The sequence below is a fragment of the Monopterus albus genome, unplaced genomic scaffold, assembly GCF_001952655.1.
Source record: "Monopterus albus unplaced genomic scaffold, M_albus_1.0 scaffold2.1, whole genome shotgun sequence".
In the NCBI taxonomy this organism is placed as follows: domain Eukaryota; kingdom Metazoa; phylum Chordata; class Actinopteri; order Synbranchiformes; family Synbranchidae; genus Monopterus; species Monopterus albus.
In genome coordinates, this window is record NW_018127882.1 from 6,653,329 (window position 1) to 6,677,877 (window position 24,549).

At 42.1% G+C, this 24,549-nt stretch overlaps 3 protein-coding genes across 9 annotated transcripts in view; 1 reads left to right on the plus strand and 2 right to left on the minus strand.

Annotated features, from left to right (window-relative positions):
• The first annotated feature begins 102 nt into the window (after positions 1-102).
• Positions 103-12,404, plus strand: LOC109956133 (uncharacterized). Of its 2 annotated transcripts, none has more exons than XM_020593022.1 (5): positions 103-297; positions 933-1,245; positions 7,278-7,497; positions 8,586-8,828; positions 9,000-12,404. In XM_020593022.1, exons 2-5 carry the CDS (start codon positions 979-981, stop codon positions 11,531-11,533), a joined length of 3,264 nt encoding a protein of 1,087 aa, XP_020448678.1. In that variant the 5' UTR covers positions 103-297; positions 933-978; the 3' UTR covers positions 11,534-12,404. The 2 variants fall into 2 exon arrangements, with proteins under 2 accessions (XP_020448678.1, XP_020448670.1); XM_020593014.1 differs by lacking the exon at positions 103-297 and adding an exon at positions 307-666.
• Positions 12,405-12,510: 106 nt separating this feature from the next.
• ttc9c (tetratricopeptide repeat domain 9C) lies at positions 12,511-16,756 on the minus strand. 2 transcript variants are annotated; one of them, XM_020593151.1, is made up of 4 exons: positions 16,709-16,756; positions 14,938-15,282; positions 14,417-14,599; positions 12,511-13,057 (listed from the first exon to the last, which is right to left on the minus strand). In XM_020593151.1, the coding sequence occupies exons 2-4, from the start codon at positions 15,263-15,265 to the stop codon at positions 12,831-12,833; spliced, it is 738 nt and encodes a 245-aa protein (XP_020448807.1). In that variant the 5' UTR covers positions 15,266-15,282; positions 16,709-16,756; the 3' UTR covers positions 12,511-12,830. The 2 variants fall into 2 exon arrangements, with proteins under 2 accessions (XP_020448807.1, XP_020448799.1); XM_020593143.1 differs by having other exon boundaries at positions 12,512-13,057; positions 16,656-16,755.
• An 82-nt stretch (positions 16,757-16,838) lies between these two features.
• The window catches only part of LOC109956164 (high-affinity choline transporter 1-like), a 12,924-nt gene continuing 5,213 nt past the window's right edge, over positions 16,839-24,549 (minus strand). For 3 of the 5 annotated variants that reach the window (XM_020593086.1, XM_020593094.1, XM_020593102.1), the window contains 8 exons: positions 23,079-23,312; positions 20,115-20,228; positions 19,534-19,689; positions 19,182-19,330; positions 18,744-18,887; positions 18,350-18,503; positions 18,065-18,282; positions 16,839-17,983 (listed from right to left, as the gene is read on the minus strand). In XM_020593086.1, coding sequence (XP_020448742.1) covers positions 17,429-17,983; positions 18,065-18,282; positions 18,350-18,503; positions 18,744-18,887; positions 19,182-19,330; positions 19,534-19,689; positions 20,115-20,228; positions 23,079-23,262 — 1,674 coding nt within the window. In that variant the 5' untranslated portion in view covers positions 23,263-23,312 and the 3' untranslated portion in view covers positions 16,839-17,428. The remainder of the gene's footprint in view (positions 17,984-18,064; positions 18,283-18,349; positions 18,504-18,743; positions 18,888-19,181; positions 19,331-19,533; positions 19,690-20,114; positions 20,229-23,078; positions 23,313-24,549) is intronic. The other 2 variants (XM_020593110.1, XM_020593118.1) reach the window with 2 other exon arrangements.

Genomic DNA, 24,549 nt, shown 5'->3' on the forward strand with positions numbered 1-24,549 from the left:
AGCGGTCCATCCACACGTGTTTTCACTTATGATGCCTAGTTAAACTTCTTCCCAGGACAAAGTGAGTTGGTCTGACCTCTCAGTCACCTTTTATTCGATTTTATTGTTCCGTTGTGGCAGGGTAAATCAGCCTGTTACCATTCTTATTAGAGCAAAGAGTTTGGTGAAATTACATTTTTCCCATCATCACTCCGCCTATTTCCCACGTGACCAGGTGTCTAATCAGCCAGAGAGATTGACAACACCTGTGTGAGTGCGCATGGGCTTTAATTGGCTAAGTAGCAGGCAGGTAAACAGGTTAGTGGCGTAAAATTGATGCATAACACTGAATAAAATCGTGTAAATGACCTAGTAAAAGTACCTGAAATCGTTCAAAGGTTCCTGAGTTAATGTAATTGGTGACATTCTTTCATTGCCTATGGGAAACCTAGTATAGGGACGTATTTGTCCTCTGACTGTGGACAGAGAAGTTGGACAGTGGGAAGATTTCTTTATGCGACCATTCGAAAAACTTCCCCGACCAATCTCAGTGCTGCTCTGGTGCAGTGGCTCCTCCTTTCTGCTGCCTGCTCCCACGTTACACCCTCCATCTCTCTGTTGCATTGTCTTATTGGGAACGCAGCGTGCGGGTGACTCCACCGGACATGGAGGGTTTTAAGTGACAAAGTAAGGACAGTGTCAACAGGAAATCAAGATGGATTAACGTGAGGCATGGCTCGTTGATGTTCCTTCAGGCTATCAGTGGACTCATTATCTTTGTGCCAGTCAGCAGGGCTGCCTGAGGCACGCTGCATGGCACACCACAGAAGGCGATGTTTATAATCTTTCATTAGTGAGGCGTTAATTAATGTGTTACTATGACTCGTCCGAACCTGTGTTGATCTAGCCGGACCTGTACCCTGACCCATTCATTCCTCTTATCTGCTGCACAGTAACTGAGGCAGCGGTGCGCACCGGTTCCGCCTGCCGGGCACCCCGATGAAGATGGCTGGCCGCCGCAGCTGCATGAACTCGCTCTGGTCGGGCACTGAGCGCGTCCGCATCGGAGAGCGCCTCAAGGCGACGCTGGCCGGGGTGCTAGAGCTGGAGCTGCTCAGGTGCAAACACCTGGAGATGGTGGACGCCGCTCTGGAGGACAGAGCCGCTGCTGCCACGGACGAGCCACGGGTGGAGGAAAGGAGCGAAACCCCAGTGAGCGCCACCTCGGATCCGGAGCGTGGCTCTGCGACATCCCACAGGCAACAGGTCAGTCAGTGCGTCTGTCAGCCCGTAGCCCGGATCTCTACATGACCAGATTATTAAAAATGAATGTAGGGATTGTGGTGATCTGCCAACTAGCCAGTCCCCCTGCGGCTCACTAGACAGATTTTATCGCTGCCTGGCGGCATACGGCTGCGCCGGGATTTAAATAGCTACCCAATTGATTGAGATGGTGACACAGCCTATGAAAGCATGCACCAGTATACAGCAGCAGTGTGTTACTGTCACATGGAGTAAATGTCACTGAGGTCAGGGTATTAGGACCAGGTCTTGGCTGGCCGGTCCTGTGCCCTGCCTCAAGGTTAAAAAGGATGTACAGGTATTAACACTCAGGCTAGCAACCAGACACTGCTGCATTCACTTAGGCTCTGGCTGGTCAGCTCATCAGCTGTAAAGGTCACTTTGGCACCCAGTTTGCATTCAAATCACTGATCACATCATGAAGCTTAACTCCACCACTGTCTGTCTTGTACTGCAGTTTTGATCTTTTATTTTGAAATCCTTAATACTTGAGTCAAGTATGATCTTAGGCTCATCTTCAAGCACATCCACACAGGAAAAAACATTTTCCCAACCTGGACTTGAAATTTATTTGCAGGTGTTTTGTGATGGGAATGTGGGTTAGTATGTAGTACAGGAGGACTGAATGTAAATCTGGCCCATCCTGAGGCCTGGATACGATGGCTCTAGGTGATCTGGACTGTTATTTGTGAACTTGTGGCACAATCAACATGTAAAATCTGTTGAAAATGAGAGGATGGAGGTGACAAGAGTTTCTGTTTAAAACTGGGGCTGGATAAAAAGTCTAAAATGGTAAGAAAATAAGATTTAAGAACAATAGGGAATATTAGCTTTGAAGGGATTAATAATTGGTCTGTTGCCAGAAAACCAATCAGGTACTCTTCTGGTAATCGGTTACATAATTTATAACTAAAGCGATCCATAGTTTTAACTTCTTCAATGCAGGATTTCTTTTTTACATCTGTTTTCTGGATTTTCTTCTTGTTTTCTGACATTTTCTAGAGCAAATCAAGAATTGAATTGGCAGAGAATGATTAGGATTAAATGCAGCTGTCTTTTTTTTATTTATTTATTTCCTCAGTTTCCTCTGGTCATAGTGCATGAAGTTTTAAAAACAACTGCAGCTTTCCACTGCATAAAGGACTTATGAAATGACTCTCTCCAGCGGTGACAGTGTTCCGAGTCCAAACCATTATTACAATTTCACAGTGTGTGCAGAAATGGACTTCTTTTCTGTGGAGCTAAACTTCCAAGAGATTCACTGCATTATAAATAAAGTGCAGTCCTGTGTCAGTCTCTGCAAAGTCTGTCTGTGATGAATTGTGTCTGGATCATTTTCAGATTTTGACAATCCAGTAACAGGTTCATGTTGCGTTCAGGGTCTGACGGTGTTAGGAGTTTCATGGCATTGCACTTAGTGTAAAGTGCAGTTATGTTATTTAGTACAAAACCAGTCATTTGTGGATTATCATGAGATCATTTCTGGATTTAATAAAGCAGTGTCATCTAGTGTTCAGGCTCCACTGGTGGTTATCACCTCAGGGTTATCAGGCTACATTAATAACACTTGTGTAAAGTACAAGTAACAGTTCATCGTGGTCACATTGCACAATGTTTGTGCCTACTGTATGTGCGTTCCATGCCTATGACTGGTATTAGTCAGCAGCCTGCAGCACATTAATACATGCTGTGTCTAAACCAGGCCACAACTGAGGTCACCTTTGCAGAGCGGTGAAGTTATCTGGCAATATGAAATCCTATCTCCTACAGGCTGTACTCGAAAGAGGAAAACACTTAAGAAAAAACTTAAAATAAGAACTTTATCAGTGCAGAGACAGAAATTGCCGTTGCATCTGTGCGCGGGCATTTGCATGGAAGTGCGGCTCATAATAATCTGGCTTCTCACCACCCACTTACCAACATCTCGTCTGTTGTGCCCCCCCCACCCGACCAACCCACCCCCCTGTTGTGCTAAAATATCCTGTGGAGGGGCCGAGCAGCATTACTCATTCTCACCTCTGAAGGGAGCTGCCAGTGCAGCAGAGCAGGCTGGCACTCTGCCCTCTGCCCGGGCCAGCCTCCGCCAACACACAACATTTGCATAGATGGAGACAAATTGTTGTTTAAAAAAAGTGACCACATCTAATCTAAAGCCTGCAGCAGCTGGAGAAAGAGCAAGGCAGAGAAAGTAAATGAGAGTACCTGCAGATTTTTTTTTTTTGCTTCCATTAAAGGTGGAAAAGTTGATCTTGAACCCTAAATTCATTAAAATAATTTCACCTGATGCTCTTCCACAAGTGTTTTGAGCTGAGGATTAAGTGACTCACAATGTACTCTAATACCAGCTTTTTCTTTCTTTGCATTTTGGACTTAACATCTGGAAACATAGTTCATCTTTTCTCTCTACAAGCAGAGAGAAAGGGCAAAAGCTATCACCGTGCAAATCCACATTTGACAGGTTCAGATTACAGCTGTACGGTGTCATCTGGTGGAAAAAAAATGCAATTTAAAATGACTTTCATCTCCAGCATTTGTGAAGCATACAGGCTTTTGAAAAAAGTAATAATACGACACTTCAATACTGTTTGTGTGGAAAATCACATTTAATTTGCATAAATGTTTCAATATCATAGTGTTTTGTATATATTACATAAAGGTTGAGTTGTCAGAGTGCAACATTTTAGTCTTTTCACACCTTTCAGCAGCTGTTCTTGTCTTGAGAATGGATGCCAAAGCCAAGTTGTTGGAATCCACATTGTTACCATTTAATGTTCAAAAATAAAAATTGTCCTCGGTAGAGGACGGTAGAGCTGCAACCATTTGTAGATGTGGATTGATGAACAGGGAAATTAATCTGCAACTATTTTGATAAGCCAAAACTTTTCAGACATTTTCAAGAAAAAAAAGCCAAAATGTCTTTCTGTTGTTGTAACAGTAACCGAATACCTCTGCTTTTTGGGCTGGTGGTTGGATGAAACAAAACATTACTGTCATCTTTACTGTTTTATAAACCAAAGAACTAATCAAGAAAAATAATTTTTAGATGCAGCCCTAATACACAGGACCGTATGTGTTTCTATAGCATCTGTGTAAACTTACTGAAGGCACCTTGTCTTGAAATTAGGTTTGGAAAGCATCATCTTACATGCAGAGCCATTACCCTGACTTGTGGTGTGAGACCGCTTTTGTCTCTGGTTTTTGCCTCAGGATCCTTGTGAGCTCACCAGGAATAAGTCTGTAACAATGATACTTAAAGGATTCAACCTGGATGTTTCAGAAACGCTGGAGCACATCACTTCACTTGGTGGTGAAGGCAAAGATTCACAACATAGGAAGTCTATTTCAATATCACATTAATAATGCATGAAACAATAAATAGTGTGCCATGTAGAATGAGCAAGTAACAAAACACTCGCTCCATCCTACACCATGTGACCAAATGATTGTCCCTCAATATGGCAACTGCTGCAGTTGGTCTCGCTGTAATGACATGTTGTACCTTAATAAGAGGAAGGATACTGCTTGTGCAGCTACAATCAATGTTTCATTATTATCCAGTTGACCCATGCATCTCCTACATATGGTTCCAGAGGGGCTGTGCTGCTCCCTCACATGAAGGAATATCATATTACAGCTTGGTACAGACCCCCACCCACTTGTCTGTCAGCCTCCTATGATTTGATCATCACTGTGTAACATTATATCCTGTAATGTGCAATGCAATAGGTTGTTGAGAGATACAGAAAAGCAAAGGTCTGTGTAGGAAAAAAGAGCTACCATAGTACTTTTTAAACTGTCAGCTTAGGTCTCTGACTCAACTTGTTTAATGAAAAGGAAAGGAAAAATGTGAGGCCCCTGCAAATGTATAAAAATAAACATTTGTGCTTTTATGGCAGAAGGAAGAGAATGCAAAAAGTGGGATTTTGCAGACGAGAACATGCATGCGAATGAAAGCGCGTGTGTGTGTTTGGGCTGAGGGTGAGTTAAATATTTCGCCAGGCCTGTTGTGCTGTTGTGGTTCTGTGTGGGAGGAGAAGTGAGTGAGAGTTGGAGAGCGAGCAGCTGTAGCTATGGTGAGTAGGGGGTGGCAGGCTCCAAGGATATTACAGAAGGGGCTGGGAAGGATTATTTGTCAGGGGTAGTGTGGGGGAGGTGGGGGTCCTTCAAGATGCCCTTCTCTCTCACCCGGCAACCGCTCACCCTGCTCCCTGTCTCGCCCTCCCTCCCATCGCTGCCTTCATTCGCTCAGTGAGTCACCCGTTTTTCTCAGTCTCTTTTTTTTTTTTTTTTTTTTTTTTTTTTTGTCCCTCTTTCTCTTTGTGGTCACCCACTCAGCCACGACTCACTTTGGATTCACTGAAGAAGAAAAGGAAAACAGAGGACAGCAGAGAGTCGAGGCTCCCTGATCTCACAGTGCTGAGATAAGCTTCAGACAGGAAGAAGTCTGAAACTCTTTCTCCCACTAGTTTTCCTTCCTCCCCCCATCTCTTCTGCTTCTCTGGCTGCTCTTTGTTACGTCATCTGCCTTCTCCCATTATGTTCTGAATCCCCCTCCTCTCATGTCGCCCCAGCAGTGAGTCACTACCTGCATTGTTTCCTCAGTAACAAGAGGATTGATCAGTGCCACTCACTGTGTTTCTGTTGTCTGGGCTCCATCAGTCTAATGCAGGGGCTTTTGGCTCTGGAGGGGGTGGGTTCAATGATTCAGAGGAGGCGGGTACTCTACCAAGCGCTTACTAATCTGGGAAATGGAGGCACTTCACAAAGTTGATTGTTCTTGTTATTGTGTTTCGACTGTTCCGGTAAATGTGGTGTGACGTCATCGGAGCGTGTGTTGGGTAATGATCTCAGGGGACACGCTGTCATTTCACAAGGGTCCAATTGTGTTTTGAGGAGTTGTCCTTATCATCAGCAGTGGAAAGTAACTAAGCACATTTGCCCCAGCAATGAGTATTTTCCATTTGATGCTACTTTCTATTATGTATTGTACTATTTGTCTTTAGTTCACAACTATAGTTATTAACTTCTTGCTTACTTCGCTACTTGTTTGACAGTAATGATATTTTGCTGTTATTTAACACTCAGGCCTTAATATGCTGTAGTGCAGGGTAATAAATCAATATTTATAAACTTTTAATTAGTTAATATTATAGTACATGATCTTATAAAGTCATTCTACCAGTGTCTGTTGTGCAAATATTTGAGCAATTGACAATTTGTTTCACTGAAGAGTTTGGCCTTGAGTAATGTCAAGCAGAGGATAGTTTGTTTTGAACATCATTTTGATCATGTTTTCAGCTTCATCACTGATTTCTGACTATAGAGACAGGAGCTGAGAAAAAGCTCAGAATAAAGGTTCACTTTCAGTGGACACAGTGGATTAAGGAGAGCGTCGACATCTCCGCTGACTCGAGCTTTAGGGCTCGGTCAGTTGTCATGGAGGTGGATTTGTTTCTGATCACATGACTTGATGTCAACCATGTGACAAGTGATTGTCCTAATCAATTATTTGAATGACTTTTAGATATACTATACTGTAGCCCTACACCTACAGATGTTCAACACTAGCTGCCCAGGTGATTGCAAAGGGCGCAAAAAGTGACAAACAGCCTTGTAAATTCTTGAGCGTATGGCTGGAGACAGACTAAGATGATGCCCAACTTGGGCTAGATGATCATTTAGTACAACTGGCAGTGCAGTCATGTTATTTTATGATCATACCATGTTATTTTCAAGAAAAATCTAAATTCCAAAGTAAACTGTAATGACAAATTTACAATTGGTGACCGAAGTCACTGGTTAACCTGTGTGAATGGTTTGATCTGACATGATGCATATCTCATTGCTAGGTAAAACAAAGTGCACATATTTTTGCTCGCTTGGCCCTCTTATCGTAACAAATGTATTATGTTACCACAGTCTCAGTGTTTAGCTATGTTAGTCAAATATATTGCGGTATTGCCCAGCCCTAACTTATCAGGTTTTGATTTTTCCAGGCTCCTTCTCCATCAGATGTCATGGCATTACCCTGTCAGAGCAGCCTAGAAGACTGTGGCAGTAATTCAGCTGATGGGACGGCCCACTCCTTGTCCGGCAGGGGGAGTAACTCACGCTGGTCTACTCTGTCCTGGGATGCCCCATCAGACCTACTCTCTCCCCCAACACCAGACCCTAGTGGTATGGTCCACCTGGACAGTGACTCCAGACCTAGTTCAGGTAAATACATGCGTCAAAATGGTAAGCAGTGTGTGTGATACCACTGAACTGTTCAGTGCCCAATACAGTTTGCCACTTTGTGCAACAGAAGTCCCATTAAATATTAACCTCTCTCTTTTTACTTTTGCTTACTTGCACTCTGTGACTTGGCACTGACTCCATTGAGTTTTTCCTCTTGCTGTCAACTTTTCTTGCCAAACTCTTATCCACTCTGATTGTAAGTGTTACCTGCCTCTGTGCCCAACTCTGACACCTCTCTCTTTCTGCTATACACTCGTACAAGCATTTTATTTTATTTTTTCATCCACTACTTCCTTGTGGAGGTTATCTCAAAATTTAGCAAGTAATTCAACTCAAACCTAAAAATTATATTATTTCAAAGTTATTAGGTGAGAAATTTAATACATTTTATTCTTCTAAACCTCAAGTTGTGATATTTTAGAGCTAAGGTTAGTGTTCACAGCTTTCCTTACTGCACTGCACTACCTTCGTGTTGCTTGTTAGTCAGATAGCAGATCAATTACAGTGACTCTTTTCTCCTGAAATTTATTTTAATGGTCTGAATTCTGTAAGTGACGTCTTTAACTACATTTTAGTCACCTCACTAACCACCTTTTTCTACATCCAAACAAAAGACTGTTGCCACTGAAAACATTCAAAAAAAGAACCATGAGGCTACAGTAGGTATGGTTAAATGTGCACTAACAGTGCCAACAATACAAAGTAGTAACATTGATGATGTCTCTGTGTATTAAATTTTAAAACTATTTTTCCATTTAAATGTAAATTAAGTATTGACCTACAGAGAAACGGACAAGTGACAAAATAAAAGCTAACAAAGTGTCTTAAGGTGTTGGGCCACCAGAATAGCATCAGTGCACCTTTTTCATTGATTCTCCAAGTCTCTGAACTCTGCTGGAGGGGAAAAAAGAAAAGTCAGTAATGACAAAACAATCCAAATGAAATAATGGGTAGTGTATTGCTTCGCCACCATAAGGAAAGGAAATCTGTTCTTTAGTCAGTCATTAGTGCCTTTCATCAGGTGTTGGCATATGACATCCATACTTAATTTTTTCTGTCTCCTCAAGGTTTCTATTCCGTGAGTGGGAGCTCTCTGTCGGACTCTTGCTACTCTGTGTCCAGTGATGCTGCTCAGGGAGGACCGGCACTGCTGGCCAGACCTCTGAAGCTATGGGAGCAGGTTCCTCTGTCTGCTGACAATGCTGATATCCTGTGGTCAGAAGGTGCAGTGCAGCAGCAGCAGCAGCAGCAGCCTGTACTGCAGAACAGCCTGGAAGACACCAAACCTACAGCAGAGACTCTGGTTTCAGGTGAGCTGGTGCAGAAAGCACAACTAAAGATGGTTCAGAGCAGTGATCTTGCTATAAACACCAGTGGAGGTTTTACATTTGGCAACATATGGATTTAGAAATATTTAGGGAATAATGATCTATAATAAAAAATGCTTGGTCTGAAATTCTTCCTCTCTTGCCTCTTAACAGTCCCAAATGACCTTGAAGAAACTGGTCTGAGCTTTCTGTTTGACCTCTGCTCAGGACTTGGTGAATCCCTGATTGTTTCCCTCCTTCTGCTTCTTGACCCCACTTTGTCTTCCTCAACCTCCTCCCTACATTCGAGACCCCAGCTGGACCCTCGCTACTGTACAGACCTGGTTTCCCGTCGGACCAAGGAGGTTTACACCTACCCCAGCCCGTTGCATGCCGTTGCCCTACAGAGCCCCCTCTTCACCTCCCAGAACCAGGAGCAGTCAGCCTCGATGAGTCCTGAAGGACACCAATATGATGAACAACTAGAGTCCAGCACTGACCCAGCTCTACCTCTCCAACCTCAGCAGCCCCCTACACCACCCTCCGTCACCCAGCTTGAACAGTATATCTCTCGGCTGGCTCGTCAGTATCACACTCGGGTAACCTCGTCCACCTCTGATCTCACTGCCACCCCTGGTCCAGTCACGCGTAGAGGTCTTTGTACCCCAGGCAAAAGTCATGGTTCTACTCAGTCCCTTTCTGCCTTTGAGAGCCGCAGTACACCCACCACCCTGCAAGGGGGCAGCATCACTCCCTGTAAGTCACTGCTGGGAAACTCGGCCAGGGTCAGCCTCAACACTACGGGGAAAAAAGCCACCAGGAACTCAATCAACCTGGGTAACCTTCCTTCAGCAACTGGAGAGGACCTGAGCATAAATCTGCATCTCAACCTCAACTTTAATGTGGCTCCAGGTGTAAATTCCAGTCTAGGTCTGGTGGACAACCCCAAAAATAGCAGTTGTGGAGCTTTTAGGAGTGACTTTGCTTCTGCTCCCACTGCCTCTGCTTCATCACTTTCCTCAGCTACACCTACCCCAGCACTTAGAGCTCGATCTCGCATTTCAACATGTCCAAGCAGCCTGAGCCACCGCAGTTCTCTGGAGGTCACTTCAGGGTCTGGAACCAGTTGTGGATTTGGATCATCTGCCTTCTGTCGTTCATTGGACTGGAGCAACAGTGCGCCACCTGATGCTTTGCCATCAGTGTTTGGTACAAATGCTGGGTCAGCTCCTGGATCTCAGCGCAGCAGCTTGATCCAAGAGTCCAGCTCCAGTCCCAAACTAAACGAAGACTCCCCCATGGTGGGAGAGATCTCCCGGCTCTCTGGCCTGTCCAGGGCTGTTGTGGTCGGTCTGATGGAACAAGGTGTAGAACTGGATATTGACTGCTTCCAAACAGATACTGCAGGCGATGGAAGGGGTCACAATAAAACTCACCTGACAACCCAGACAGATCAGTCACATGACTACAGTAGACGGACCGACCTGAATCCCCAGAGACCAATACAGCTCTCCCTCAGTGTCACCCATTCTCCACAGTCTCAGTCCAGTCTCACCCCTCCTCTTTCACATTCCAGCAGCCCCATACACCCATACCAATCCATCCATGCTCCCTACCCCTCGCACTGCCACTACCAGCAGATTTCGTCTCCATCTGACCTTCCCTCTTCCACAGCCTCCTCCCCTGCCTCCCGCCCTACCCCCAGAGGTCGCTCCCCTCCCCGGCCTCTCCAGCCCTCCCCTCTGAGTGCCACCCCTCTCTCGGTTTTTCGTCGGGATGCACCCTTCCAGTGCTCCTTGCCACGCACCAATACTAGGCCCTCTCTTTTGGAGCATGGCGGTATCCAGCCAAGAGGTGGATCACTTCGGCAGAGTGGGGGAGGAAATGGAGGTAGCGGTGGGTGGAAGCGGATGGAGGGTGAGGGGCTATATAGAGGAAAGCATGCCTCACACAAGTTGATCAGGGCAGCCACAGTTAGCAGCTATGCCAAGAGAGAGGACTACAGCTCTGTTTGGGCTGAGCAGCAGCAGAAGGAGCGATCAGGAGCTCAAGCACCGAGAAAGACCTCCAACAAACTCTGGAGGGGCTTTGAGGGACGCCTCTGGTGCAAAGAGTCCGAAAACGAAAGGGAGGAGATGGACAGAGTGGAGTACGGCTATGGATGGAGGAGGAACAGTGTTGGAAGCTGGAGGAAGGAGCACAGAAGGGTGAAGACTTCATCTAGTAGTAATGACAAGAGGCCAAAAGTAGATATCTCACCCATGCTCTCAAACAAGAGAGGGAAGGAAGATGGGGAAAGACGCAGCTCCAGCCTCAGGCTTTCCAGGAGGGCTCTATTCAGGAGTGAGTCCCAGGGTTTGCTGGTACCTCGTAATTATGGCGAGGAGCCCTCAAAGCGGGCACTCTGGGTCTCCTCCTTTGATGTGGGGCAAGGGAGCTTAGGCATTAGCAAAAATGAAGGGGTCAGACTGCTGAGAGCAAAAGAGGACAAACACCTCTCCTCCACCGCCAGTCTCTTTAACCTTTCTCGCTCTCAGAGCCTGGAGGGCAGCTGCCATTCCCTCTCTCCTCTTTCTTCCCCTTCCTTTTCTCCATCCCCTCCCCCACGGATGCCCCTTCAGCGCTCTCGATCTCTGAGGGACTTGGGGAGGAGAGTGTTTGGCTCCATGAGGTCCTTGAGTCTCAAACGAAAGCCATCCAAGAAGTGACCCTTGTACAGTGAATGCATATCACCATAGGTAATCCTTCCATGTTTTAAGTACAAAACTCCAGTGATTGGTGGTATTATATTTCATGTAAATTCAATTGCTATCATTTTTCAGTTTAAGCTTCAAAGATTTGACTGATTAGACAGATATGTTGTTTGTTATACTGGCCATAAGGTATCTGCCAGTCTATTTATCCACCACCAACATGATGGAAATTCCTCTCAGGCACAAAGTCTGTAAAACCTGCTATTAATCTTGTTCTTGGTTCATTCATTCTGTAATCTTTTGTAAATTTTGAAAGACATAACGTACTTTTATAGCCTTCCTAAAACTACAAAATGTCTGTTAAATTTCCCCAAACATATTCTGCAGCATAATCAGCGTACTTTAACTAAAAGGTTGCAGTCTTTCCACACTGACAATGTCTCATTGAAAATTATACAAACAATCCTGTAGGACGCAGCATGGTCCACAGAGAAACGTTGGTGAGAAGACAGGTGATATTCATTTAGGGGTGCTGCAAATCACTACATACCTTTTTAAAAACTTAATTACATGAAGATTTTCAGTGTGAATGCTGTGACATCTTAACAAACACTATTATAATATTGGCTGTAGGCAGCTTTAGTACATATTGAGTGAATCCTCCTGTAACTAAGTATGAATGTGTATGTTGTACACTTGCCTGCATGCTGCTCTGACTGTTTCAAGGATTTATAGCTATTGTGTGAATATGATATTCATCTTTATTGGCAATACTGCCTCTGAAGTACAATCATATTGGCCAGATAATGACCAAAACCAAGCAAATACTTTAACTTGATATTGTGCTCAGGATTTTGAAATAAATATTCAGTGATTAAAATATTGAGTTATTGGAGTCAAAATGTGGCTTCTCTTGGCTTCCCCCCCTTCCCCCCCAGTGTTAAAGACATCAGAGCTTGGACATGATTTACAAAAATATTTTACTTTTAATTCAATTAAAAAAAAAAACATTCACAGAGCTGACTGGCCAAGTGCAACGGGAGGCATAATCAGAACTTGGAGTATTATATGAAGAATATCACTTCAGCCTTCAGAAGCATTCAAGTGAAATATCCAACTCTTGATCTTTCGCTCTGCAAAACAGCTCAGTGTCTCTGTTGCTAGGAAACTAACTTTCCTGTCATTTCCTTTCTATTTTCAGCAGCAACGTCTTTTCTGCCAACTGCATTCCAGTATTCTCTACAATCATCACTTTCCTGTGCTCACCTCTTACATGCGTAAAAGAGACACGGTACCATTACTGATTTAAGACTCAACATTCTCCGTTTGGTTGAGGTTGAATACAGTCTCTCTCAAGTGGAGGCTTTGATTGAGCTGAGTGATAAACCCCCTCGCCAGTTGTTTTGGTTTGGCTAATCCCCTCTGTGGAGCTGCTCTTCAGGCTGGGGGAAAACATGCCTCGATACATGGCCTTCGTTTTTTGTAACTCCTGATTCAGTTTCTCCTCAACCTTCTGCAGGTACTTTCTCACATTGGCATCTGCAAAAAAAAAAAAAAGTTTCACTCTGCAAAGGCACTTTTCTTTATCCCACAGGTGTTCAAATAGAGGAATGCTAGGAAACAAACTGCAGCATGATATTAGAAAGAGCCTATTAAATGTTAGGAATGGGCAATAATTTTTGAATATTCAAATAGTCAAATTTTTAATTTTTTTTAAAGAGTAGTTCATAAGACTATGGTTTTGTCTTAAACAACAAAGAGCCCCTGTTTTCCCTTGCTTTCACCGGCACCTGGAAATAACATGATAATGAGGTCGGTATATCATTTTACTGCAGCACCAAATGCAAACAGCAGAAACGTGCAGGGACTACAGGCATTGAGGAAAAAGGGTCACAGCATGACAGGATAAGCTATATGATGATAATGCATGCGAGCTGCACAGTGTTTGACAAGTGCTAAAAAGGTGTCTCATCACTGACCAGCTGCATGGACAACACTTATGCGTGACAGTCAACTGCCATTATGTAAGTAACTGGAAAATAGAGTGCTGTTCTTCAGACTAAAGCAATGCCAGAGCAACACACTGCTGAAAACCTGGTGAACGTTTTTCCCCTGCCACGGGACACTGCAGACTTGCAGGTAAAGTCACAACATGCACACGTGATAACACTAGCTTTGAAAAATTGTTGAATAGTTTCCAGTGAAAACTGAATAGCATTTTAGCTTGAAGTGCTAACTTTTTTTTCCTAGCTGTCTTTATGCTAAATGATTGTAGCTTCATCTTTAATAGTTATAAACTAAATCTTAGCATAAAGTGAATATTTGTAAATGTTGCAGTGTCAGTTGGTAGATTATATATCAAAGCCAAGTGTTTTGACAAAAATGTACTTTTAGGGTATTTAATTATATTAAGTGATCTCAAATATGAATTACTGTAAGAATTTTGAATTGTCTGTTTGCAATATTTGTGCTAACATTAGGTACTGAAGTCAGCTTTCACACATAAGAACCAATAGGGAACAATTTGAGTACTACTGCAATGAAAATGGGCTTTCTACATTGGAATCTTTTCAGCCAAGTAGTGTCTGTTGTAAAAAATATTCTTCCAATTTAAATCAAGAACTGTACACACAGGCCAGTACGTGGCCTCCAGAACATTTATGAGCCTTGAGAACCGTTCTATGACCCAAAGTGTGTATTTCACACTGCAAGTCTGTTTACATTCATTGTGTACTGGGCTCTGAGTGCTGCGGAAACCCTTCTAGTGTTAGTAATGTGACTGAAGGAATCTTGTGAAGACACTGAGAACTGAGGTAGCTGATGTGCCACTTTCACTGACTGCATATGGACACTGGGCTAAACCTGCTTTAGATCTTGCTGTAGTGGCACTTTTCTTACCATTAGGCTGCTCTCTGCAGGCCTGGATAAGGTACTTCTTGGCAGTCTCTGCATCTCCCATCTCCAGAGTGGCTACTCCTGCTCTGTACAGTGCTTTGACATCACCTGGTCGCCACTGCAACACCCGCAGACTGTACTCCAATACACGAGCATAGTCAACACTCTGTTTCTGCAGCAGACAGGCTGAAAGAGATGATCAATATATACATATGTAATACAACTGCACTATGGTCATTTCCCTTATGCTCTCCCATTAAGGACGTCACCTGTTTGGAACATCACCAAATTGCAGACGGAAATGTTGGTAGGGCATGTTCACGCTGAAATGACTTCATATAAAATTAACAACTACAGGAAAGTATTCAACTAATACCCAGGAGTCTGCCGAGGAGCTACAGTTTGAACAGACTTTAGTACAGCATGAAATGTATTTAAGACAAATAACAGTAATTGGGCTTGAGGTGGATGTTGGGGTACCCTAATCACACCTGAACTCTGCATGATCATGATGTTTTATGTACCAGCTATGTTGTTGTAGCAGTCCACTTGTGTGTTTCTCAGTAAAGTCTCCTGTTCGGGTGTGAGAGCAGGTGTCTCTGGTCCAAAACCTTTCACTGACGTCATCATTTTGGAGTCTAGGCTTCGTAGGATCAGCAGAGCGCGGTGATAATGGCCAATGGCTGAGCGGATGTTCTTCTCCCTGTAGAAAGCATTTCCTTCTGATTTTATCTGGGCTGCTTCCTCTAGCAAAGCCCAAATCGGCTTCATAGAGGCCCGTTGGTGTCCAGAAGAGACTGGTTCCGCTACTGCCTGCTCATCCAGACTCTCCTCTCCTTCTGTTGCCTCCATTTCTGCAGCAGGGCCAACTAGCAGGTAAAATGAGAAATTAAATGTAAATTAATGTCACAGAGCAACTGGTGAGTTTTACATACATATACGGACATAATCTGAAGTTCTTATATTGCTGTTGTACATTTAATGTTGCTCTCATCTAACAACTGTTAGCAGTACCAATAATAGCCTGGTTGAACAGACAACTGGTTTTACACTCCAAAGTCAACCTCTTTTTATATTATATACTGGTTCTTAGTCACTGTCATAAAACTGATAAACTATCATATCCAATTTTGTACTAGCCTAATAATGTTGTTGGTGTATGAACATTTTCAGATAAGAACTCGTGTATAGTTGTAGAGTTACAGCTTGACCCGAGTACATCTCCTGCAATAATCATACATTTAAAATAAGCCTTTCTTCAAATGTTAACGCATGATTACTTGTTTACTGAATCTGAAAAACAAAATAATTTAAAAAGTAATTGTGGCATGTTAGGGCACCTACTAATCCATTTAGCAAAGAGGAGATTTTTTTTTTTCTTAGCAGGTTTGTAGCAGTCAGTGACACTGGAAACGTTGCACAGATTGAAGAACAGAGGTACAAATTGATTCCACTAAATAGCTGAAACTTCTGGGTGCAAATGTCATGCAGTCAAGAAAAGTGAACAGAAAAACACGACGATCCAAAGCATACATCAAAATCCTGCATCAAGAACTCATAATTTGTAGTGATGGACAAGAAACGGTGGTTGAAAATTCCTAAATCAACCAAGCACTTTTAGCTAGCTACTAAAATCATTTGCAAGTTGTGATATCTTGTATGCATCAATTACTAGTTAAAGGAAATGAAAATTTGTGTATTAACATTTAAAGAAGGGTTATTTTGGTTTTAACATCCCCGTTTTAAAAACTTGCATTCAACTGCGCCTAGCTAGTCTCTGTGTAGGTGTGTTAGCCTGTTTTACTGATACCAGGAAACCAATGTTTCACTTCAACATTCTTTAAAGGTGATCATTTTCGTTTTGTGTATCGACAACCGTATTATAAGCAGCTAAATGCTGTTGTTTTATTTCATTGCTGTCACTTGGCTAACATTAACTTAAATAGGTTATTTGAGGCACGAATAAAAACGTTAGTTTTCATGGCTACGCTAACGTCCGAACCGGGTTCTGAATGACAAGCCACAGTTCCATGTTCTAACATACGCGATAATTACAAAGCGTCACTAATTTTAACGAACGTTTGTTACAGGACAACGAGAAACGTTTGTGTTTAAATTAACTGAGCTAAGTTAGCCAAGTTAACTTCTCTCTCTCACACTAGCCCACTAATTCATGATCTCTACACATTTTAACAGTTTGATACTTCAAAATGTGATATATGAATTATTAGTTTAATCTCACCTTACAAACTACAGGGAATATAATCAATGAACAGCTTTCTTTTACTTAGCAACCTCTCGCCTGCAGTTCTTGTTCCTCTTATTCTGGTGATGGTGTTTCTGCTTCTTCTTCTTCTTCTTCTTCTTCTTCTTCTGGGGCTTCTTCTTCGTCGGTGTTTTATGACAGTTGGCATCCTGTTTTTGCATTACCGCCATCGTAAGTCTCTTCTGAGATACGCACTTATTTTGGAAAATGATGGGAATTTCTTTACATAACTTTAACAGGTTAATGTTTTTGCTTTGGGTGATATGCATTACAAACAAACTGAAGATTAAGTTAATTTTAGATTTTAGACATCTTACTTGAAATTTTAATTTGACTTATCAGACACATCATACACTGATGTCACTATCACGGCCATCATCACAAAACATGAGATTATACAACAAACCTAATTCCACTTTATTTGTGAACACACGTCACTGAATGTAACCTATAAGCCATCTTGTATCAGTACCATGTTAAAACAAATAAATGGAATTCAAGTGGGCACACAGGCCTATACCTGAAGTACTTCAAGTCAACGAGTTCAAGTAATCAAACCCTGCTAATATAATCAAAGAAATGACACCAATATAATCATTACAAAGTCACTAACATGTGCTTGCAAGTGAATTCTTACATCATCCCCTGGCCAAGGTAATACTTTTACAAAGATTAGGTATTCCGTATAAAAGTAAAAAATATATAATAGCTTAATAAAATGTGTCTGCATCCTATAAATCGGTTCTTCTTCAGTCCTGCTGAGTTGTAGACAACATTAATTCCGACTCGTCCTGCGTGTCGGGTTTCTCCGCGTCTGGTTTGGCGGTGCCATTGCTCATTAACATTAATGTCTGTGATGGTTTCTGTGTTTGCACATTCAGTACATGCCACCTCTCAGGAATCAGCCCTTTATTGATGAGCAGTGAAGCCAGATATGAGAATAACAAAGTAGCAAAGAAGGTGACCAGCATGCAGATGGTCATAACAGGAGCATGCTGGATGTACACACCATCCTCCAGAGTACAACCTGGGAAGTGAAGAACAACTGGTAATCCTATTGATGGCTCACCACTCAGCACTCTCAACACCACCCCAAATAGCATGCCCACGAGGGAGCCGTAGCCATTGGAGATGTTAAAGAAGAGGACACAGACAAGTTGAGGGAACATGATGGCATAGGTTATGCCTGAGCCTAGGATCCAGAAAACCATGATGCTGTTGTGTAGAAATGTGAGTGATGTACCGGCCAAGCCTGCCAACACCACAGTGACACGAATCACCCACTGGAGCTCCATGTCTGATGCCTGTGGAATAGAAAAAAGCCTGGAAGCTAAATGGAAAAGAAATAGGATGAGGTTTATTCATTCCCTGTGGTCTCCTCTTACCTTAGTCCTCAGGATGTTCTTATAAATGTTGGATGTGAAGATGGAGGCAGCTGATAATAAAGCTGAGTCTGTTGATGACATAACTGCAGCGGCTATGGCTCCAGTACCAATAATAGAGATGTAGTTTGGAGTGAGGTGCTGCAGAGCAATGGGCAAAACCTGACCGGCCTCTCCTCGCTCGTATGGGGACGGGGAGCCATATGAGGTCATGTTCCAATCTGACATCAAAACATAAACATAGTAAATAAGTTATAATAAGAGTTTCACACTACTATATCGCTATACCTGTTGATGCCGCTACTGCTCCAATCAGCACAGAAGGGATTCCAAGTACGAAGATGAGAAGAGCTGCGATAAAGCAGGTGAGCCTGGCTGTGGCTGATGAGGAAGATGACAGTGTCCTCTGGTGGAAGTCCTGATAACCCAGGTTACCTAAAGTCTTATAAAAACAATTAATAAAACCATTCCTATATTTTAAATGGCCATTCAGCTAGAATCAGTAAATTTGTTTTTGGGAAAGCATAAAAAATACACAGTGCACAGAATCAGCAGCACAATAGGCCAACATAACACTGCACAGTAAATAACTAGTAAACTACCGCCTATTCCTTTGGTAGTTATAAACAATTTCATGTGCAGAAAAATTAAATACTTAGTGATTAGTGAATGTAGTTCTTACCAATATTAAGAAATTATCAATCCACCTCCATGCTCTTTCTTCTTCGACTGTACCAATCCAGGGGGCCTGGTAGGTAAAGTTGAAAGCAGTCTTGGTTATGTCAACTGAATAGGGGTTCATCAGGATGAAGGGGACACAGAGCCACTGCAGAGAAGACAGGAAACCACTGACATAAACTTATGACATGCAAATTCAATTGATAAAAAGAAAGGTAGTGTGCAACAGTTGTTCAGTCTCAGTCGTTCACAGTGGTGTGAAGTTTAGAGGCTTAGCAGAATAGCAGGAAGGAGTTTAAAAAAATGTTTGGCACCTTGAGAAACTTTTCTTGAAATCACTGCAATGTTAGAACAAATTTTTACGGGTTCTTGAACATTTCTGTGGCATTGTCTCATAATAAACTTATGTTAAAATGGTTTACTATGTGAGCAAGGAACTCACCATACTGAAGAATATGAGCAAAAGCTGTATGATGTCTGTGTAGGCTACAGAGTAGAGGCCTCCCAGCAGCGTGTAGATGATGGCTACCGCAGCAGAGAGCCAAATGCAAAGCGTATATGACAAATCCAGGACCACGCTCATTGTTGAACCTACAAAAATAACACAATCACATTCAGATTTATATACAGTACATCACACAAATAATTAACTCAATTTCAGAATATTTGCTAATATTTGTTTTGTTTTTATTCAAGGACCTCTACAGCTGTGAAATCTCCCCCCCCACAGTGATCTGAAAAGTTGCAAGTACAAATGTTGTCATTACAAAAAAAAGTGGCCTCTATAAACTTACCTAAACCAATAAGAGTTCCTGTCACCCAGATTATGTCAGATATCAGCAGTCCCACTGACAGAACTCCACTTACTATGTTTCCATACTTGATCTGAAATGGGTCCATCATTGTCACATACTTTCTGTCCCTCATTCTCTTCGCGAAGAAGAGTCCACCTTAATAATTGAATCACACAAAAAGAGACAGTTTTATGTCCATATGGGAGTGATACTACATGTTTTATTTAATTTGTTTAACCAGGAAATCCCACTGAAATTACAAACCTAGAGACATGGATGTGTAAAATCACAGTAAATATACATTTGAAATGGTGCAGTGTCTTACGGAAATTCATGAATATACTATAAGCACCAGTTTGTCTCCACCACATCTTAGCACTTCTTAAAAGACATTCTGTATCTTGTAGTGCAGAGAGATACACAAGTCATATATTTTATATACAGTATTGATAAACTCTTTCCATTTGTCTCATGCTGAGGGTCAGTATGAAGTCAGCTGTCCCTCAGTGTGGTGTCACCTTTGGAAAAACTCCACAAAAAATAAACATAGGATACAGTTATTATGATGTCTGATATCTTACCCACAATGAAAGACGTTGCTGCTGTCACTGGCATGACAGCCCAGGTCAGTCCCATAGTTGGAGTATACACTGCCTCTGTCAGCCCAACAATAAACCCACCTCCAACAAATGTAGCTGCAGGAAGCACACACACACACAGTATTTATATGTATATATTCCATATAGTTTGAGGTAGAGGTAGATTTAAAGCAGCCATCACTAATCAGTTTTATTAATCTGTTCAAGATACACTAATGATATGAGAAATCCAAAGTTGTAGAATTTAAATATTCAATTTAAATCATTGTACATTTGAAGCACAACATCAATATTTTTTTCAAATAAGAACGAACTCAAAAGGTAATCCTGGTGAGAGCCTGTCTAAAAAAAAGACATTTAAATAATATTTTGACAGCACATGAGAGGGAGTTCAGATTTTATATTTAATTTCAGTGTTTCTTTCCAAACTTGTCAGCCTTAGTTTAATCTTCCTCCCGGTTATTTTTGGTATGGTAAAACAAACTTGTGATAAAGTTAAGGGTTACAGGTCTGTAATGCTTATTCTCAAAATAAATGTTAAAGAATTGCTATTGCTGGCTGCATATGAACATCTCATTTTGAAGCCTGTAAGCTACGTGCCTATGTGACAGGGTCTATAGCAATATACCAGTTAGACAGATGTTTCTATAAGAGCTGCTTCAAAATGACTAAAATGGTCAAATTATAAATTAGGCAATAATCTCCTCATTTATAAAAAAAAAATACAGTATGGCATGGCTTACACATTTGTAATTACATTGCTAAGTGATGAACTTGTGCAACTATATAGTTTTAACATAATAGTATAACAGACTATCTTATCCTTGGCAGAGGGAACATATGAATCACTCAGGATGTACAAAATGTTTGCGATAAACATTCATTCCTGACTTGTTAAGGCAAATTCCATCAGCCCTAAAAAGATGTATGCAGTCCCAGAAGCCGTTGTTTTGATATTTATTTAGGCTAAGTGTTCTATGCTTGCACCAATGCAAAAAGTAAATGTTGTATTTAAGCAGCAAACCTGAAAACTGCCCGCCAAAGGAATTATAATATATCTCACAGACCAAACAAATGTAGAATTTTACTCCTTCATGAATCAATTAAATCTTTTTATGTGACGTTGTGATCTCAACCTATTAAGCTAAATGTTTTTCTGCACAGGAAACAAGTGAGCTCTTACAGATTCACACTTTCTATTGTGAAATAACTGGGAACCAGCAGCTATGCTCAGGTCGAGTCCAGCAGCACCAGAGTTGCCACTTTGTTTTTATTAACACCAAAGTTCAAGTAATGTTTACTTTGATAAATCAAATATATGTTCTGGTGTGTCAGGTGGATTATTAGAGGCAGTTTTCATGTTTGCTGCTTAAATACAACATTTACTTTTTGCATTGGTGCAAGCATAGAACACTTAGCCTAAATAAATATCAAAACAACGGCTTCTGGGACTGCATACATCTTTTTAGGGCTGATGGAATTTGCCTTAACAAGTCAGGAATGAATGTTTATCGCAAACATTTTGTACATCCTGAGTGATTCATATGTTCCCTCTGCCAAGGATAAGAGACAAGAGGAGCCAAAACATCAAGAAGTCACAACACAACATGTAAGCAAGGACGAAGGCGAACCACTTTGGGGCCCGCCTAAAGAGATTTTAAAACTTGAGGGACATCAAGACTCGGAGGTATCATGTCCAGTCCAGACGAGATTTAGAGAAACTAACTCGTGGACTATTTTGTCTGGTCTTCCCAAAAAAGATGGTTAAACAACTTTAGCTGCTGCCAGAGTTTTATCAAGAACCAGGATAACTGAACACTTTACTCCCGTTCTTAAATCCTTACACTTGCTGCCAGTTACCTACAGAATCAATTTTAAGGTGCAAATGCTAGTTTAAAAATCACTTGGTGGTATGGAGCCAAAATACAAGTCTGATCTCCTTGAAGAACACAAACCCAACAGCCCTCTGAGACCCTTAGGAGGCAGTCAGGTGGTAGAACTTCAGGTCAGACCCAAACAGGGTGAAGCTGCTTTAGCTGCTATGCTGCACACAGAGGGAACCAACTTCCTGATGTCCTTAAATGTGCCCCAACTCTGCCACTTTAAAGTCTAAACTGGAAACTGTTTTCCCGTGCCTTTGATTGATTGGTTATTACTGCATTTGTGCTTAAAGCACCAAAATATCCACCCCCCCACCTCCTGAATTAGAGCCTCACCTGCAGCACTGAAGATGCATGTCATACTTCATCAGCCTCCTCTGCTTCCACCATTAGATTTCTACCCTATCCATAATGATGAGTGATTTTGGTGACACTGTCTAACACTGAAGCTATTGAATATTCTTCCCAATAAAAATTCCCTCAAAACTATGAAAAAACATTTTGTTTTCTAACTAATGGTTGTAGCACAACCAGCAGACGGCCATTGATGTGTGAAGTAATTTTTGTAACACTACACTGGGTTAAAGTTATTGAATATTTTAGCAGGCCTATCACTGGTCTCACAGTCGCTGCACACGGAGACCAATGTTATTTGTCTGGACTCTGGAGCAGAGGACGGCTCGTTTAAATAAAAGTGCCAAGCTTGTATTTTAGCAACGTTTCGCTGTTGATCAGGAAACTTCGAATCTGTGAATATATTTTCAACTTTGCCGAAGTCAGCCACAATAACATACCGTTGTCAGCACACTAACCTGCAGCTGTCGCCTCCTACGTGTCTGGGATTAAATATGACATTTGTGCGTAACGTGAGCTTTAGATCATAATCTCCTCCCTTTCAATAGGTCAGACACATTGTAATGATCTAATATGACTTCACTCCAAAGTTAATACACACGGGTTTGCTCAGATATTGCTACATTTCTCTCCTCCCAAGTTATTTCCATATGCAAAACTACGCCATGGTCTCGGTCATCTCCCCTCCGCAGAGTGTGTCTGCAGGACTCACCTGTCATAGTGAAGATCCCCACTGCTAGGCTGATCCCTCTGTTTCCAAGCAGAGTAACTTCTGTCTGGTCAGCCTGGCTGTTCTTTTGCACCCGCTTGGACTTCATAGAAGCCCAGATGCCGGTGCCAAGCACCATCATGTAAAACATCACCATAACCAGCAGTCCCGGGACGTTCAGAGCCATCGTGCGTTGGCTGTCGGAATGACTGTCAAACTGTGGCTCCCACACACTGACTGTGTTAAAAAAAAATGCAGGACCGGGCTGAAGGATGTCTGAGTGGGCAGGTGCAAGACAATGAAGTGTTTTAAAAAGCAGTGCAAGAATTTTAAAATCAACAGGAATGCTGACAGGCGACCGGTGTTAAGCAAGCCCTACTTACACGCACATGGCGCATGTAAGACACCAAAAATTATAGCAGTAATTACAGAAAAATAAAAATCAAATTAATTTTAAAATATACACAAAATAAACAGTGTAGAATATAACTTCCTGAATGAATTAATCTAAGATGGTGCTCTACTCCATCTCTTGACACGAGTCATGCAGCAGGTCAGACGGTGGAGTTGAACGACGATTCCTGCATTTAGGAAATAAATGGCATTGAAAAGACAAAGATAAAGAAGGAAACGAAGGATGACTGTCGCGCGTCGCTCGCAGGTCTGTTTGAAAAACATTACGATCCCAGACAGTCAGGGGTTAAACCGGGCTGTTTGAGCTTCAGGGGGCAGAGCTCTGCTCCTCTTTAATAGTATCGAGATACCTGCTTGAGACTCTGCCTCACACTGACCACACAAATGTAAAATTTGGTGTAATGTGTTCTCTCAAGCTCAGTTCAGTCTTTAGTCCAGTCTTTCTGTGGATAATGTTATCAGGTTAGCTTTTCCTATCATATTCGATTCAGTATACCCTGATTAATGCTAGCCAATTGTCTCCTGGAATCTAACAACGGACAATATGATCTTAAATATGACCTAATAATAATAGCTAATAAATAAATAATAGCATCATTCAAACTGTGTGGATTGAATTTACATGATATAGGCACTGTTGGAATAAAGATATTCAGCACTGCCATACTGCATAAGACATAAAAAATACTTCTCAATAGCACCTAAAACACACACAGAGCCTAATTTAGGGCGGTCACTTTTCTGGCACTGATCAATTTGGCTCTGTGTGTGTCAGAGCCTTATCAGCCTTGTCATCCTAACAGAGCACTTCCCTCTCAGAGTGCAGGTTTACCTGTGGTTCCTAGAGTCCACAGAAGTACAATGAGAGGCAGAGCCTTTAGTTATCAAGCTCCTCTTCTATGGAACCAACTCCCAGTCTCAGTTCGGGAAGCGGACACCCTCTCTACCTTTAAGATTAGACTTAAGACGTTCCTTTTTGATAAAGCTTATAGTTAGGGCTGGATCAGGTGACCCTGAGCCTTCCCTTAGTTATGCTGCTATAGGCCTAGGCTGCTGGGGG

Bases quoted from the DNA above. Each gene is read 5' to 3' on its own strand.
- ttc9c (XM_020593151.1), bottom strand. From the start codon at position 15,265: ATGGAGGCAACAGAAGGAGAGGAGAGTCTGGATGAGCAGGCAGTAGCG. The intron at 14,600-14,937 runs GTACATAAAACA...CATCTCTTTCAG, and splicing joins CTGCTACAACAACATAGCTG to CCTGTCTGCTGCAGAAACAG. The intron at 13,058-14,416 runs GTAAGAAAAGTG...TTTTTTTTGCAG, and splicing joins CTGCAGAGAGCAGCCTAATG to ATGCCAATGTGAGAAAGTAC.
- LOC109956133 (XM_020593022.1), top strand. From the start codon at position 979: ATGAAGATGGCTGGCCGCCGCAGCTGCATGAACTCGCTCTGGTCGGGC. The intron at 1,246-7,277 runs GTCAGTCAGTGC...TGATTTTTCCAG, and splicing joins CGACATCCCACAGGCAACAG to GCTCCTTCTCCATCAGATGT. The intron at 8,829-8,999 runs GTGAGCTGGTGC...GCCTCTTAACAG, and splicing joins AGCAGAGACTCTGGTTTCAG to TCCCAAATGACCTTGAAGAA.